This window comes from Pipistrellus hanaki, assembly GCF_964339955.1.
Source record: "Pipistrellus hanaki genome assembly, chromosome: 2".
In the NCBI taxonomy this organism is placed as follows: Eukaryota; Metazoa; Chordata; class Mammalia; order Chiroptera; family Vespertilionidae; genus Pipistrellus; species Pipistrellus hanaki.
This window is the reverse complement of record NC_140504.1, coordinates 36,505,868-36,524,457: the sequence shown is the minus strand read 5'-3', so window position 1 is coordinate 36,524,457 and position 18,590 is coordinate 36,505,868. Positions and strand designations below refer to the sequence as shown.

The following is an 18,590-nucleotide window of genomic DNA, read 5'->3' as shown; positions in this document are numbered from 1 at the left end:
GAGACTAAACAGCATGCTATTAAACAAGGACTGGGTTACCAGAGAAATCAAGAAAGAAATTAAAAACATCCTGGAAACAAATGACAATGAAAACACAACAATCCAAAATCTATGGGACACAGCAAAAGCAGTTTTGAGAGGGAAGTTCATATCCTTACAAGCCTATTGCAAAAAACTAGAAAAAAGTGTAACAAATGATCTAACTCTACAACTCAAAGAGTTAGAAAAAGAGCAACAAGAAAAGCCCAGTGTAAGTAGAAGGAAGGAAATAACAAAAATCAGAGCACAGATAAACGACATAGAGACCAAAGAAACAATACATAAGATCAACAAAACCAAGAGCTGGTTCTTTGAAAGGATAAACAAGATAGATGGACCTCTAGCCAGACTAACCAAGAAACAAAGAGAGAGGACCCAAATAAACAAAATCAGAAATGAAAGTGGTGAAATAACAACAGACCCCACCGAAATACAACGGATTGTTACAAAATACTATGAACAACTCTACTCCAACAAACTGAACAACCTGGAGGAAATGGACATATTCCTAGAAAAATATAATCTTCCAAAACTCAATCAGGAAGAATCTAAAAATCTCAATAAACCAGTGACTTGGGAAGAAATTGAAACAGTCATCAAAAAGCTTCCAGCAAACAAAAGCCCAGGGCCAGATGGCTTCACAGGAGAGTTTTACCAAACATTCAAGGAAGAACTAAAAACTATCCTCCTCAGACTATTCCAAAAAATCCAAGAGGAAGGAACACTTCCAAATTCCTTCTATGAAGCCAGCATCACCCTAATACCAAAACCAGATAAAGACAACTCAATGAAAGAGAATTACAGACCAATATCCCTCATGAACATAGATGCTAAAATCCTCAACAAAATTCTAGCAAATCGACTCCAGAAGAGCATCACAAAGATCATACACCACGACCAAGTAGGATTTATTCCAGGAATGCAAGGATGGTACAATATCCGCAAGTCAATAAACGTGATACATCACATAAACAAATTGAAAGATAAAAATCATATAGTCATATCAATTGATGCAGAAAAAGCATTCGATAAAATCCAACACCCTTTTCTGATAAAAACTCTTAACAAGGTGGGAGTACAAGGATCATACCTCAACATAATAAAAGCTATATATGATAAACCCACAGCCAACATTATACTCAATGGGCAAAAACTAAAACCATTCCCTCTAAGAACAGGAACAAGACAGGGATGCCCACTCTCGCCACTCCTGTTTGACATAGTACTGGAAGTACTAGCCATTGCAATTAGACAAGAGGAGGAAATAAAAGGCATCCAAATTGGAAAAGAAGAAGTAAAGTTATCCTTATTTGCCGATGACATGATATTGTACATAAAAAACCCAAAAGACTCCATTAAAAAACTAATTGACTTAATAAATGAATTTGGTAATGTAGCAGGATACAAAATTAATGCCAAGAAATCCATGGCTTTTCTATACACCAACAGAGAAACTGCAGAAACAGAGACTAAAAATGCAATTCCATTTACCATCGCACCAAAAAAATTAAGATACCTAGGAATAACTTTAACTAAGGAAGTAAAGGACCTATATGGGTAAAACTACACGACACTGAAAAAAGAGATAGAGGAAGATGTAAGGAGATGGAAGAACATACCATGTTCATGGATTGGTAGGATCAACATCATCAAAATGTCCATACTTCCTAAAGCAATCTATAGGTTCAATGCACTCCCCATTAAAATACCAACGACATATTTCACCGACCTAGAAAGAACTCTCCAAAAGTTCATTTGGAACAATAAAAGACCCCGAATAGCCACAGCAATCCTGAGAAAGAAGAGTAAAGTAGGAGGGATCTCAATACCAGACTTCAAACTATATTACAAAGCCACTGTTCTCAAAACAGCCTGGTACTGGCACAAGAACAGACATATAGATCAATGGAATCGAATCAAGAACCCAGATATCAACCCAAATCACTATGCTCAACTAATATTTGACAAAGGAGGCACGAATATACAATGGAGTCAAGACAGTTTCTTCAATAAATGGTGTTGGGAAAATTGGACAGACACATGCAAAAGAATGAAACTAGATCACCAACTTTCACCATTCACAAAAATAAACTCAAAATGGATACAGGACTTAAACATCAGACGGGAAACCATAAAAATACTAGAAGCATCCACAGGCAGCAAAATCTCAGACGTATGCCAAAAGAACTTCTTCACTGATACTACCCCTAGGGCAATGGAAGCTAAAGAGAAAATAAACAACTGGGACTACATCAAAATAAAAAGCTTTTTTACAGCAAAAGAAACCATCAACAAAACAACAAGAAAGCCCACAGTGTGGGAGAACATATTTGCAAATGATACCACTGATAAAGGTTTAATCTCCAACATCTACAAACAGCTTATACAACTAAATAAAAGGAAGATAAATAATCCAATTAAAAAATGGGCAATGGACCTAAATAGAACATTTTCAAAAGAAGACAGAAGGAAGGCCAAAAGGCACATGAAAACATGCTCAAAGTCACTAATTGTCCGAGAGATGCAAATCAAAACAACAATGCGGTACCATCTCACACCTGTCAGAATGGCCAACATCAACAAATCAACAAACGACAAGTGTTGGCGAGGTTGCGGAGAAAAAGGAACCCTCGTGCACTGCTGGTGGGAATGTAGACTGGTGCAACCACTGTGGAGAACAGTGTGGAGTTTCCTCAAAAAACTGAAAATGGAACTCCCATTTGACCCAGTAATCCCACTTCTAGGAATATATCCCAAGAAACTAGAAACACCAATCAGAAAGGATATATGCACCCCTATGTTCATAGCAGCACAATCTACAATAGCCAGAATTTGGAAACAGCCTAAGTGTCCGTCAGCAGATGATTGGATCCAAAAACTTTGGTACATCTACACAATGGAATACTATGCGGCCATAAAAAATAAGGAATTCTCATCATTTGCAGCAAACTGGATGGAACTGGAGAACATCATGCTGAGTGAAATAAGCCAATCAATGAAAGAGAAACACCACATGACCTCACTCATTTGTGGATAACAAAGAGCATTATAAACTGATGAACCAAAAGATAGATATAGAGACAGTAAATCAACAAGTAGACTGTCAAATTACAGCGGGGAGGGGAGGAAGATCTGGGGGAGATAATAGATCAACCGAAGGACTTTTATACATGCATATAAGTATAACCAATGGACACAAAACTCTGGGGAGGGAGGGGATGTGTGGGAGGGAGGGTGGGGGGCAAAAAAAAAAATCAATAAAATATATTAAAATAAATAAATAAATAAATAAATAAATATAAAAAAAATAATAATAAAAAAATAATAATAAAAAATAAATAAATTAAAAAAAAAAGAAAGTTGACCATGCCTTAACTAAGGACATCACAGTTCCCAGAAAGAATTTCATGGAGTTTTTGCAACAGCCTCTCCCCAAGGATGATAATGATGAGAATGAAGATGATTTTTTTCACAAAAGAGCACTATAGTAATGTGATGTTTCTGAATGTAACTGGACTTCCGGCCTTCCGCTCTGGTTTCCCAGCATCCCATCTACTTCCCCTCTACCCCAGGTCCTCATAGTATCTCTACCCAGGCTAGTCCTCAGTCCCTTTTGCTCTGAATCTCTTCTTTTTTCTCTCCTTTCTACAGCCCAATTAAACTAGTTATAACACCAAAAGGATCTCTTGAAACACTTCGTAGAGATGTCTGTTGATCCAGCCTTAGTATCCTCCTTACCATGCTTCATTCTGCCCTCCAAATAACTCAGGACAGCAATATGCATTCTCTTCACTTTAGCCTAAGTCGAAGTGAAACTCCCAAAGTGCTTAAGGACACCTTGCTTTATTACTTCTTAGCTCCCTGAAAAATGTGATTTAAAATGGGACTTCAGACAGACCCTCCAGTGTAGCTTTGTTTCACATGACACTATGTTATTAATGCATGACACTATATTATTAATAATATTCACCAACAAGTCTCAGGCCCACTATTCCACCCTCATTTAGTGGCAATCTCCAGCAATCAAATAATTGTGCTTGTCTGCCTGGCCCAGGCATAAGATGCACTTACACAAACTGTTCTGTTGGTCAGTCCCATTTGCTGACAGCTCAGCAGGAAGGGCTTGATTTATTGAATGCATAAAGCTGCTGCCTACAAGTGGAATCCTAGCTAGGGAAGGGGGGAAACGAACCGAGAAAGGCAAGGGGAAAAGAAACAAAGATGGAATGAAATGAGGAGTGGTTGGGAAATCTCCATTGAGAAAATGTCACCTACATTACCCAAATTTCCAAGTCTCCCCTGAAATCCCAAGTGCCCCAAATTTCCTTCCTCAGAGCCTAGAAGAGAAGAGAGCGTTTATCCAGAAGTATATGCCTCCTGGGTGCTGTCACTCTGGTCAAACTCATTGCAGTTCTCTGTCCTTCTACTCACATGTTCCAGATTAAATAAATCATACTTGGAAAGGAAAGTAGGAAGTCAGAATAAAACACATGCAGTGAGGGGGGAAAAAAGATGAAACAAGTTGAGAAAAAGAAAGCGAAAACTCACAGGAGCAATAGTTATAAATTATCTTATAATAGCCATAGGGCAGGGGTGGGGTCACCTGACATGGATGTTCAGGAGGCTGACTGGAGCAAAGAGTAACTGGACTTCTGGCCTTCCCCTCTGGTTTCCCAGCATCCCATCTGCCCCAGGTCCTCATAGTATTCCTACCCAGGCGAGTCCTCAGTCCTTCTTGCTCTGAATCTCTTCTTTTTTCTCTCCTTTCTACACCCCAATTAAAGTATTCCTTTTACTAGTTATATTGTAACTCCAAAAGGATTTCTTAAAACACTTCGTAGAGGCGTCTGTTGATCCAACCTTAGTATCTTCCTTACCAAGAATATTCATACCCCAACCCTAAGATGATATCCTAATGGCAGATGATCAGATCATGGCAGGATAATTAGAGGAAAGGAGGGAAGAAAGAGGATAAAAGGAGGGGAATGAAGGAGAAAGGAAGAAAATATTTATTGAGTGCCATTTAGCTTTAAATACAGCATTATGTGGGCGGGGCTAAATGCCTGCTGGTCAGGAATTTAGACTACATTAATATAGATCTGAGCTAATTCCTGAAAAGAGGGGTGAGGAAATATAGGGAAAGGCAATTCTATAACCCTCTCATTTTATGACCCTGACATCATAAACATCTGGAAAGGAGACAATAAGGTAACTTATTGTAACTGGTCTCTGTCAAGACTTTAGAAAAGTTAACCAACTACTCTAAGAAATCAACTAATCCCTCATTCAAAAAATGAAGCCGTTGGTGTGTGTGTTGAGCGGGGAAATGGTCTCTACATTTTCTTCTCATTCTTAAATTATATAATTCATTGACTTTTGTTAAACTATCTATAAAGTCATTCCTCTAAACCCAGTGGTCGGCAAACTCATTAGTCAACAGAGCCAAATATCAACAGTACAACGACTGAAATTTCTTTTGAGAGCCACATTTTTTAAACTTAAACTTCTTCTAATGCCACTTCTTCAAAATAGACTCCCCCAGGCCATGATATTTTGTGGAAGAGCCACACTCAAGGGGCCAAAGAGCCGCATGTGGCTCTCGAGCCGCAGTTTGACCACCACAGCTCTAGCAGATAAACATGCTTTATTTCTTCCATCTTAAAAAAAAAACAAAAAAAAAAAAACCACACCTCTTCTACTGCTTCTCCCTCTGGGCACTGCCCTATTTCTCTAATTGCCTTTTCAGCAAAATTCCTTGGAAGAGATGTCTTATGATCATATCTTCACCTCGCTCCTCCCATCCTCTTTTGACCACTCCATCACATCACAGAAACTTTACTTGTAAATATCACCAAGGATCTCTAGCAATCAACGGTTGGTTATTCTTTCACCACACTCACCTGGTTCCTGTCACTCCTTTTCAGTCTAATTTTTTGGTTTTCCTCATATCCCCAAACTCCAAATACGGAAGATTCTCCAAACACAGGCCTTGTCCCACTTGTTTCTCTCTCATGCAATGGGTGATTTCATAAGACGATCCATGAGCTTATGACTTGAGACTTCTCTCTTGATGCCATGCATGAAGATTCAAATGCCTACTTGAAAACATTGCTTAGCTATCAAGATGGTATTTCAAACTTAACATGAAAAAGTCCCCACCTCTAACTTTCTCTTTAAGTCTTTCCAGTCCCATTAAATAGCAATCCTCTCCTTCCAGCTACTCAAGTTATAGCTTGGGAGTCACTTTTGAGTCCCTTCTTTCTCTCACACACTACATCTCACCCATCAGCAAATTCTATCAGCTATTCCTTCAAAATATAATCAGGGGCCCTGCCATTTCTTTCCACATCTACTGCTACCATCATCTCCTACTTGAATTATTTCAGTTGCCTCTTACAACAGTCAAAAATCCATGTTGGAAACAGATGGCATATCCAAGTGGAATAGCTGAGAATTTAATAAAGGTGAACAAGACTGAGGGAAACTAACAAATGATGGTCAAGTGTCCTGTGTCTAGAAGGCAGAGAGTGCCAATGGAGTCATTACTATCCTTAGACCTAAGGGAACAAGGAGTAGTAGTAATTACCTGAACAACAACAGCAGCAGCAGCAGCAGCAACAACAACAACAACAACAACACACACACACACACACACACACACACACCAACAACAACACACACACACACACACACACACACACAACAACACACACACACACACACACACACACACACACACACACACACACACCAGGAATTGCATTCTTCAGTGACAACCACCAGAAAGAAAAATGGAGAAACGAAGACCATGAACTCACACTCCTCCTGCCTTTTGATCTTCAGGTCGCAGACAAAACGAACCCCAAGGCACAAACCAGAGAGATCACTAAGGCCAGTCTCCTAGCTCCACAGGCTCATCTGGGACACAGAACAGAATGGAAATCCATAGAGAAGGGAACTGGAAGAGAAAACAGGATACCTGACAAAATGTCATCGTCTGCAAAACAGAAATAGATATCACTGTCACCGAGTGAACTGAAATCATCAATTCGTAAAGCATTTAGCACAATGGCCGACACAGTTTTTAGGGAACAATACCAACTCTAACTTGCCTAGCAGCGCATTTCCAAGTGTAGATTTTTATGGAGAGATGACTTCCAAACTTCAGATCATGATCAATTAGGGGCTGTGAATTTAATGGATTCCTCAGCATTTTTTTTTTTTTTTAAGAAATAGAAAAGACCAGCATGCATTTCATGAAGTAAGAAAAATGTTGTCTCAAAAACATTACTTTCAATTAAATTCCACTTAAATACATGTTAAACTTAATGTGTAACTTATATGGATTTGTGTGTGTGTGTGTGTGTGTGTGTGTGTGTGTGTGTGTGTTTATGAGTATGTTCAAGTATATATTCATTCTCTGAGTCATTATGTAACATACATTTCTTATAAATAATCATGATCAAAAACTACTTGACCATGGCTTAGGATTTGAGGGAACTGTTTATACATATTTAATTTTAGAATTTTTAATTCTAAGATGTAATATCTGCCTATATGAAACATAGTTACAATAAAAATATTAGGCCAGTTCAATTATCAAAAAAAAAAACAAAAAAAAAAAAACCACTTGAAAGCCACAATGAAAGAACACTCTGGCTATGCCTTCTTGCTTCTCATTTATTCCTCCCCAAGAAGTGACTTACTTACCTGATTGACAAATGTGAGAGGAAAATTGAGCGGATGTGGTTGGTTCCTTTCTCTTGTGCCTACTAGTCCCTTGTTTTGTGGGTAAGGAAGGGAAGACCAGATTTACATCCACGAGTCAAGGTGTCATGAGAATTGGAAAGACCTCTGCACAATCATCTGAATTCTGACTTCCCTCCTCATAACAACAGCCACACACTGAGGTATAATTATGTTCAGGACACACTTTTATTTAATCTCTATCCTCACAAACATTCAGCGAGGTAGTCATCATTGCCCTTGTTTTACAAATGAGAAAAGTCAGCGTTAAAAATAACTTGTCTGGCTCACACAACCAGTAAGTGACACAGCCAGGTTGAACATCTAGTTTGATTTGCCTCCAAAAAAAGAGAGCTATCTCCATTTAATGTGCCCCCTGCATGGCCCACCCCAGGCTTCTTGAGGCTGGGCTTCTGTATGGTAATCTGTTCCTCAAGCAAGCTGCATGCCATAGTTTGTAGTACAAAAAAAAAAAAAAAAAAAAAAAAAAAAAAAAAAGTGTAATACATAATAATTTTTTTTTTTTTTTTTTTTTTTTTTTAGAAAGCCAATTTGGTCCAAGGTCTTATGCATCACTTGATTATTTCTTTTGTGGTTGTTGGGTAAAAGCTAGATAAATGAGAGGCAAGAAAGGAAGATGTACACTGAACTCTAATGTCTTAATGCTGAATCATTTGTTGACAGTAAATTACATTTACAAAAATCTAAGGGTTGAAAAAGCTCTTAGAGATACAAATGCAAAATCTTTTTACAGATGAGTAAAACAAGCCAATATATTTGCATATTTGTCAAATAACCAACCCACTCATCAAAGCAGAATTTCATTGCAGTGTAAACAGATTTCTAATACTTTGGGAAGCAACTCCAAAGTTGTTTTGCTCATCCAAAGATTGCCTTGTAAAACTCCCATTGTTTTTCTCTTCTCAAGCATTTATGTAGGGATATATGAAACTAACACCATGTTTTTTATTTTAGGAGAGGGAGAGAGCTGTGAATAGAAATTGTAAGTAGCACTTTTTAGTTGTGGGATTTTGATATCCCATGGTCAGAATATTAGCTGTCTTTGAAGGGATAATCCCATTGCACAAAATAAAACCCCAAACATTGACACAAGGTTTTGTCAAGTCGCACACTTAATAAAAAATTTTAATAAAAGAACGAGAATTTGCACATGGCTCACCAAGTCTGCAAGTTCTGAATTGCAATCCATTTTTTCCCTCTGAATAAATCATTTTTAGTGATGAAAAAATGAAATAACAAAATAAAATAAAATCCAGCAACCTCTGAAACACCCTTTGGCTTTCTGGAACAGCTTACAGTTTGCTATTCGGGGTTACTACCTATTCATTTGGCATCATGATGACATGTTTAGAGATAACATTGTTCTTGACAATTATAAACAAAATAAATGGCATAATCTCATTTATATGTGGAATCTAATGAACAAAATAGGTCCAGAGACATGGACATATGGAAGAGACAGAACGATCTCAGAGGGGAGGAGGTACAAGGGAAGGGAAGAGATTACCCAAAGAACTTCTACGGTATGTATATGAGCATGGCTCATGGACACAGACGATAGTGCGGTGAAGGAGTTTGGAGGGAAGCAGGATGGAAGGGGGCAAGGGGAGGAAATGGGGACATCTGTAATACTCTTAACAATAAAAATAACTTTAAAAAATAGCTGAATGTAGAATCTAATGAAAAAAAATATGATAAATAAAATAGAACTGGAGACATAGAAGCATGGGACTAACTGAGGAATTTCAGAGGGAAGGCGAGGTGAGGGGGAGGGAGGGGAGTGATTAACCAGAGAATTTATATGCATATTTGCATAACCCTTGGACACAGACCATAGAATGGAGAAGGCCTGGGAGAGGCGAGGGGGGGGGGGCGGTTAATGGAAAAAAAATACAAACACGAAGGGGACATCTGTAATACTTTCAACAGTAAATATATATATAAAAAAAATTCTGGCCGAAACCGGTTTGGCTCTGGTAGAGCGTCGGCCTGCGGACTGAAGGGTCCCGGGTTCGATTCCCATCAAGGGCATGTACATTGGTTGCAGGCACATCCCCAGTAGGGGCTGTGCAGGAGGCAGCTGATGGATGTTTCTCATCGATGTTTCTAACTCTCTATCTCTCTCTCTTCCTCTCTCTATATATAAAAAAAAAAAAATCAATAAAATATTTAAGAAAAAAATGTCTGATAAATAATAAAAAATAAAAGTAATGCAATAAGGAAACAAACCAAAACAAAAGTTCAGAGTACAGCTGCAGAGCATTTCCTCAGGCTCCTCCAGGCCGTTATCTTCCCGAGGGAATCCCCAAACGCCCCGGGCCAGAGAGCAAACCCCCAACTCCAAGAGGCCCCGCCCCTGAGCCCAGGGAGGCGGAGCCTCCCTGCCACCCACCAATCGGAAGCCGCGTTCCCCGCCTGCCCCCTGCTGAGCCACCTTGCCTGCCGCCCGCGGTCACTTTTACGACAGTTTCCGGCCCGGGTCGCGGTACCGCTGCCGAGAGCTCCGGCTGCCCGCGTGTGGCCCTTTGGTCCCCGCCGGCGGTGCCCTTGCTGTCCCGGGGCGGCGGCGAGCGCGTGGCCGCGGCCTTCGGGGCTGGGATGAGCCGCGCTCTCGGCGGAGGCAGGGGAGCCGAGCCGGAGCCATGGTGAGTGCGGCCCGGCGGGTCCCGGGCGGCCCCGGGCCTGACCTTCGCCTCAGCCCGCGGCCGGGAGAGGAGCCGCGCGCGGGGCGTCTGTCCCTCGTGCGGCCGCGGGCCGGGGTCGGCCCCGGAGGGTCCCTGTCCGGGGTGCAGAGCTGGGCTCGCCCCGCCGGAGCCTGGGCCCCTCCGCGGCCCGCCGCCTTCCCACCCCGCTCCGGCGGGGACGCATTGGATCCTTCTCTCTCCCCAACACGTCCTCCCGGGACTCGCTCCGCTCTGCTCTGTCCCCTGGGCCTGGCGGCCCCCTGCGCCTGCTCTGGTCCGCAGCCGGGGATGCGGGCGGGGGGAAGCCAGGCTCCTGGTGGAAGCGCCTTTTGAGAAATAGACAGGAACCACCCATAGACAATTTCTCAGCCGGCAGCTTTGTTTTCCTTTTGCTTTGAGCTTGAATGTAACTTCATGGGCTCTGAGGGGAGAGAGGTTTTCAAAGCGAGGGTAATCATCCTTTTACAGAGAGGAAGAGAGAGGAATAGAGAGTTAGAAACATCTATGAGAGAGAAACATCGACCATCTGCCTCCTGCACATCCCCTACCAGGGCTGTGCCCGCAACCAAGGTACATGCCCTTGACCGGAATCGAACCTGGGACCTTTCAGCCAGCAGGCCAATGCTCTATCCACTGAGCCAAACCGGTTTTGGCTCCTTTTTTTTTTTTTTTTTTCCCCCCTAACGTGGTGACATTTCGCAATGCCTTGGATGTAAGAGTTGTAGTGGTTTTAAAGGGTTATTGGGCTGAGTATTTTCACCCTAAAAGGTGTGTTTCTCCCGTTGAAGCAAAGCTTGTCAAGAGTTGGGATGGGAGTGTGGGTGTGATACAGGGAAGGGTGGGAATGAGAGAAGTATAGGGATATAGGGAAGGGTGATATAGGGAAGGTGTGAATAGGGAAGGGTGGGAATGAGAGAAGTAAAATATTTGCTCTGCTTCCCCTCACCAGGCCAGTACAGTGGTCGCAGTTGGATTGACCATTGCTGCTGCAGGATTTGCAGGTTGGTTTGTGGTCTGGGGATGGACGTGACGTAGGGGAGGTTGAGGACTTTCTAATTATTCTGTTGCTTTTGTTTTTAGGCCGTTACGTTTTGCAAGCCATGAAGCATATGGAGCCTCAAGTAAAACAAGTTTTTCAAAGTCTACCAAAATCTGTAAGACTTCCCAAACATTTTTGCTAATTCTTTGCTGCTTGTAGATAAAAACTAGAATTGCATTTAAAGAGGGTACATTTCCAAATATCTATGACGTTCTAAGTGATTACTTTGGGGTCCCCTCTTTTGTTTTCTACGAGGAGAGTTTAGAAGTTCTGAACTTTGTAGGTGCTACCCCCCCCCTAAAAAGTCAAATTTTGTGTGTAGCAGAATTGGGACCGAGGTGTTAACAATTCTGGCATCATGGAAGTTAGTGTCACTTTATGGTTGGCACACTATTAACTTCAGCATTGTCTGTCCACATCCCCTCTGCCCCCTTGCATCACACACTCAGGAATCCAGGGCTCTGAAGGTTGACCCATTTTTACTGTGCGGTCCTGGCACTCCCTAACATACTTGGGAAGCGCTGCAGTTTACTAGATTTAGTCTAGAAGATGACTAGATGGGATATAACAATCGTACCTTCCGTGGGCACAGATAGAATGAATGTGGCTGTGACAGCTTGCTGAGCATCATGATTGTAAAGAGGATGATGGTAGGCTTTACAAATATTTCTTATATAACAAGGTCAGAAGTCCTAATAGCCTGATTTTTCTCCATATATATATATATATATATATATATATATATTAATCTGAACCATTTGTCTTAAAGATCTCTAAATCCCCTTGAGGGACTTGTTCCACAACATAGTCATACTATGAGATGAAATTTTTATGTAGAACATGGCTAACTTTTGGAATCTTCCCTTCACTCCCAGAAAAAAACTTTGACTTTTTTTGTCTTCTATTTTCAAGACAGGTTAGGTTGTGTAGAAAGAAAAAAAAAAGAAGAAAAAAAAGGATATTTAATGATCATTAAAATATTTGTTGCTACTTATAAAGCTAAAATACAAGTTAACAGAAATGTGGAAATGTCTTAGTTTTCCTGCTAATTCTATGGACATTTACAGACATTTTTTTAGCAACTCTCAGTTTATTCTAATAATCTTTTCTTATTAATGCATTTCCTCTTTCAGGCCTTCAGTGGTGGCTATTACAGAGGTGGGTTTGAACCCAAAATGACAAAACGAGAAGCAGCATTAATATTAGGTGTAAGGTAAAATAACTTATAATAATTTATATATTTTCTACAACTCTAGAGCTATTAGTAATGTAAGAAATACCTTCCTTCATTAGGAAGGAATTATTTGTATCATGTCTATTTTAACATCTAAACACTCCCTACTAAATTCCAGTGAGAAGGCACACTGGCACATAAGCATTTTTTAATTCATTGAAAGATAAATGTGCAACAGATAATAACAATACTCAGTGTTGTCCTCTATAAGTTTTTATGGGGGAATTCTGCCTTCATTCCCACATACTTAAACATTCTTTCCAATGAAAGGACTGTTAAAAAAAATATTATCAAGCTCTGTTAAATTATTAAGAATTCTAATTTTCCTAAGGAACTCTTTACTTCCGATTCAAAATATTCATCTTGTGAGATAGGGAAGAGGTTCCTAAACAGAGTTTCACACTGTTGTGTTGACTTATTCCCGTTTTGTATCTTTACCAGTATTTGCCCTTTATAGTATGTACAATTTTTTGTGACCCAGAAGTAGTCTGAAATAATACCTTTTCCTTTCTAAATTAGCCCTACTGCCAATAAAGGAAAAATAAGAGATGCTCACCGACGAATTATGCTGTTAAATCACCCAGACAAGGGTAAGTAGTCATTAAACTCTTCATATGCATGTTGTAGTGACTTTGTAATTATTATTAATGGGATAATTTATATCTTAATTCTTATCTTATAATGAAGTGCCTAAATCTGTGTGTGAGCACTGTCCCAGGCTGGATCCTTTTGTCTTAAAATAATAAATTCTGAGTGAAAAATTTACTTATACATGATGAGTAGATATCTAATAATTACTAGAATTTGGAAGTAGTGATAAGCATTAACAATGTTTTGAGGATCTGCAATTGTGATAAAATTTGATTCCTAATAGTCAAATTCTCCTGGGGTTTGGACTACATTCTTAAAGGAAATTTCAATTAATGAAACCAAAGGTATAATTTTTTAAAAAATTTCTTTAGATCTTTGAACTTGAGATTACATAGTTAGAAACCTATAGGATATATTTACCAGTCTCTGATACACTTCTAAGAAGGTTTAGCTATGTTGAAGTAATTCCTTGGAATGCCAAAATATAGACCATAAAATCTACATTATAGTGCTCAACTCCTTTCATAAGGAGAAGACTTTCGTTAAGAGGCTTTGAGTTAAAACACAGTTGCAATTTTTTGGTATCTGACTGACTGCAAAGCCTCTTTTATGAAATTTAGTTTGTATTAACTGGAGGGCTTCTGACTGTAGTCTAGGGTGAAGCCCATAAGTTCACATTTCTACCAGTCTCCTTATTGATGCTGATGCTTGTTGGTCTAAGGACCACACTTTGAGAATCACTGCTCCAGCAGATGAGTAGGAAAAAGATTGTATATAACATTGTAAAGGGACAGTAACAGGAAAAGAAAAAATATGAAGGGCAAAAAAAAAAAAGGGATCTAAAGCAAAGTAAGCCCTTTCCAACAAAGCTCAGAAGCCTCTGAGAATACCAAGGTTTTAAAATAACAGTATAATAAATTTCTGTTCATTTATGACTTGTAATCATCAGTATTGGTAGGTAACTTACATTATTTCAAAGTTATGTAAGTCTATATAGGTTTTGTGAAATTCTGTTCATCAGTTTAAATGTCTTTAAAAGGTGCTGTTTTTGTGAAATCTCACTACCCATTGGTCAAATATAGTCCCATATATGTGGTTATCCAGTCGCAATATCATAATTATTTTTTGGAATACTATTTCTGCTAATTGCATCTCTCAGATAAAGCATAGGGATCCTTGAAACAAGAATAGCTTTTCATCAAACAGAAACTGAGACCCCATTTTTTTTTTCCCCTATAGGAGGATCTCCTTACATAGCAGCCAAAATCAATGAAGCTAAAGATTTACTAGACGGTCAAGCTAAAAAATGAAGTAAATGTATGGTGAATTTTAAGTTGTTAGTCACTTATATAAAAACAGCTTTTTGTAATAAAATGTCCCAAAGCTACACATTTTAAAAAATGATTTAGCACAAACTAAGTCAAAGCCTTGGTATAAGTTTCTTATTTAAATTTGAAGGTTCTAAATCAAATTATAGAATATTTGGAAATTAATGCTCAATAATATGGACACATACCATTTGAATAGAAGTAGTGTTCTGTCATTAATCATTTAGTAAATAATTTGCTATTTACTTCAAGGCAAAGTGAACATGAAAGTCTGCTCTCAAGGAACCCCAATCTGATGAGACCTATACACTAATAATTAAAATGCAATATGGCCCATATTATGATGGAATTAATACAGGCTGTTATAGTAGTTAGGAGGAAAGACTTTCAAGGTACAGAGAGCTGGTTCAGTTGCTTAAGACTGTGAATTTAAAAGTAAGTCTAGCCACAACTCTGACTTTAAAAAATTGATGTCATGTATATCACAGGCAGAATTCAGATTTCATACATTAAAATCTTGATAAAAGAGGAGTATGTCGTTTCTAATAAAGAAAATATTTACAGTGTATTCAGCTAGCGTCTTTAAGCTGACCATTTGTAAAAATAATTTTTATATAATCAAGTTTTGCATTTGTTGTGAACAAGTTTAAACACGATTAGCTGAACAGATGTCCTGATATCAAAATACTTGAACTCTGAGAATTTATACAGTGATATATTTAAACTGAAGGCCTGGTGCATGAAATTTTTGCACTGGTGGTGTCTCTCAGCCCGGCCTGTGCCCTCTCACAGTCTGGGACTCCTCGCTCCTTACCTCCCACCTGCAGAGGAGGCGTGAGAGGCTCCTGCCACCTCTGTTGAGCTTGGTGAGCCATGAGCCTGGCTTGTGGCTGAGTGGCACCACCCCTGTGGGAACACACTGATCACTGGGGGCAGCTCTTGAATTGAGCATCTGCCACATGGTGGTCAGTGCACATCATAGCAACCAATCTTTCTGGTTGTTCCTCCCATAATGGTCATTTAGGCTTTTATTATATAGACTAGAGGCCTGATGCAGGAAATTCATGCATTGGGAAGGGGGTTGCCCCTCGGCCCAGCCTGCACCTTCTACAATCTGGGACCCCTTGGGGGATGTCTTACTACCAGTTAGGGCCCAATTCCATAGGGATCAGGACTAAATCGGCAGTATCCCTCTCACAATCTGGGACTGCTGGTTCATAACTGTTCACCTGCCTACCTGCCTGATTGCCCATTATCTGCTTCTGCTTGTAAGCCTGATTGCCCAACCGCTCCCCTGCAGGACTGATTGACACCTAACTGCTCCGCTGCTGGTCTGATCGCCCCCCAACTGCCCTCCCCTGCTGGCCTGTTAGTCCTCAACTGCCCTCCCCTGCCACCCTGATCTTGCCGGGCAATTTGGTTCTAATTGGTTGGTTTCTATGCCAGTGTCAAAAGTTTTGCCTTCTAGGCAGCCATTGGCTCCTCATAGTTGACCTAGACTTGGTTCTGATTGGTTGGTTTCTATGCCAGTCAGCATCTCTGGGCCTATCAATAGGGCCTGATCAGAAAAGTGGAGCTGATTGGCAGCCCTGGTGGGGGCCTGGAGAGGAATGGAGGCACAGCTGCTGACCAGGCCCGGAGCTAGAGGGAGGGAGACAAGTACTGATCAACAGCTGCCACAGAGGCTACGGGTCAGAACCTGCTTCTCTCTTAAGGCCTTTCTCTGATTTGCAGCCCCCTCAGCAGTCAGTGCTGGGTCACTGCAGCTACAGCCATAGCAGTCGTGAGCTTACAGTTGGTCTAACCTCCTGGTTGTGGATGTGATGGACCTTGAGGGGGAGGAGTAGGGGGGTCTCCTCAGCCCGGCCTGCACTCTGAGACCCCTGGGGGGATGACCAACTGCCTCAATTGGCAGTCGGACATCCCTCTTGCAATCCAGAACTGCTGGCTCCTGACAGCTTGCCTGCCTGCATGCCTGATGCTCCTAACTGCCTCGGGCCCTACAACTGGGAGCCAGGCTTCTCGCCCTCTGGCTGGCCGCAGGCACTCAGAACCCAGCGGCCTCCCTGCCTCAGGACTAGGACTCTGGGCAGGCTCCCGCACCAGGCAGGGGCCGGCCCCAACTTTATCTGAAAGGACATCCTTTCTAGTCTAATTAGTATATTACCCTTTTATTAGTATAAATGACATTTGAGGGGGCAAATGGCTATTGGTCTAACATATGTAATAATGTTAACCAAAGGACTTACATAAAACACCCAAGGGAAATAGCTAGTCTGTGGTCTCTGGCAGTACTTATGTTTAGCTTTAAGATGATAACGTATGCTACCTACCATCTGAATTTTATTAAGACATCTTAAAGTTCTTAATGGAGAATATAAACTTTCAAGGTCAAAATAATGGAGGCATATGTGTTGTGTTTAGAGGAATTTCAAAGTTGGGGTATATCTGCTTTTGGTTTATTTTCCATCTTGTTTAAAATCTAATCAAGGATTTATTTCTTAAGAGTATAATAAGGCAGCCATGGCTTTTGTGTAGGATCTTTTGTTACTCCCAGAGGGAACTGGTATGAGGTACAGTTGATTTGTTATTCATAGTTATGTTCTAGAAAGTCACTAAAAATAATGGAACATTGTTCCTAGTAAGCCTCTGGTCACATTCTAGTCAACCAGTTAATATAAAACCTTGTTTTATGTGTGTTTGTTTAAAGACACCTTATGTGATTTATTGTTGATTCCTTAACTCACAGCCAGTACCACTAATGAAGGTATATCAGTTTTCTTGTGTTGGGAACATTAGGCAGCACTTCCCTAAGCTTGGGTGTCATCTTAAATAGGGAAATCACCAATAAAAAGCACAAAGATTGAAAAAAATTAGGCACTAAATCACTAAAAGGATACTTGTTTACAGTAAGGAAAACGGCATTTTTTTGTACATCAGGTGTTTCAAAATTTTCACCACTCTGTGTGTTCACAAATGACCAGGAAAGCACATGAAAAGTTGATTTGGGGGTAACAAATTTTAGTGAGCACCAAGAGCTTTAAAGAAAAGAGTATCAATTAAAATTAAAACGCAATTTTTAAAAAGACAAGTGTAATAATATGCCAACAGGCAATCAAGCATGAACTGTAAAAAGGTAAACTTCATATAGTAGGTAGGCCTTTTGAGTAAATAGCATACTTGATTTAAGACAAGTATTAAGACAGTAGGAACCACTTTAATACTAAGCACAACAGCATATTTTTCTTTCATATCAGCTTTGTTTCCTCTACTTACCTTTATCAACTAGAAGAACCCATATTTCACTGAAGGCTATTAGGCAAACCTCTACCTTTTTTCTTGGGGGAAAAGTGTCATCTATGTAGGGCCCTAGATCAGCGGTCACCAACCAGTGGTCCATGGACCAGTAGTGGTCCATGAGGTCCAAAGGCTGGCAGCCGCTGGTTTAAGGAAACCCTTGGAGCAGCATCACCAACCAGTGGTCCACAGACCGAAGTCCAGGAGGTTGGAGGCTACTGCTCTAGATCATAATGGGTAAAGTGATTGAAGTATGATCTGTATGATTTTAATGTTTTTTGTTTTTGTTTTTTACAAAAATTTGATGTGAAATGTTAACATTAGCTACTTACAATGAGCCAGCATTTTCCCAGTAAAGATCCTCACCTAAAGTCCTCAAGAAGTTCCCCAACTTTTAAGTGAAATAATATATAACAAAACTAATTTTACCACAGGCTATTGATATAAACAAGAGTTGAGTTCCTGTTGCATCTTAGCACTGTAACATTAAACAAAACATTAAGAACCTACTGTACTTAGTACATTTTAGAAGGAAAGTGAAGTTTAGTGACGTTAACTTGCCCCAAGCAACATGCTGAGTAAAAACGCTGATTTTTCTCAAGGTCCCATGC

At 40.2% G+C, this 18,590-nt stretch overlaps 1 protein-coding gene across 2 annotated transcripts; it reads left to right on the top strand.

Moving 5' to 3' along the window:
- The first annotated feature begins 10,238 nt into the window (after positions 1-10,238).
- DNAJC19 (DnaJ heat shock protein family (Hsp40) member C19) lies at positions 10,239-15,254 on the top strand. Of its 2 annotated transcripts, XM_084875589.1 has the most exons (6): positions 10,239-10,451; positions 11,440-11,491; positions 11,571-11,644; positions 12,663-12,742; positions 13,283-13,353; positions 14,594-15,254. In XM_084875589.1, the coding sequence occupies exons 1-6, from the start codon at positions 10,449-10,451 to the stop codon at positions 14,662-14,664; spliced, it is 351 nt and encodes a 116-aa protein (XP_084731715.1). In that variant the 5' UTR covers positions 10,239-10,448; the 3' UTR covers positions 14,665-15,254. The 2 variants fall into 2 exon arrangements, with proteins under 2 accessions (XP_084731715.1, XP_084731716.1); XM_084875590.1 differs by lacking the exon at positions 11,440-11,491.
- Positions 15,255-18,590: the final 3,336 nt, after the last annotated feature.

Excerpts from the sequence above, each read along its gene's own strand:
- DNAJC19 (XM_084875589.1), top strand. Across the intron at positions 11,492-11,570 it reads TGCTGCTGCAGGATTTGCAG|GCCGTTACGTTTTGCAAGCC; the intron begins GTTGGTTTGTGG and ends TTTTGTTTTTAG. Across the intron at positions 12,743-13,282 it reads GCATTAATATTAGGTGTAAG|CCCTACTGCCAATAAAGGAA; the intron begins GTAAAATAACTT and ends TTTCTAAATTAG.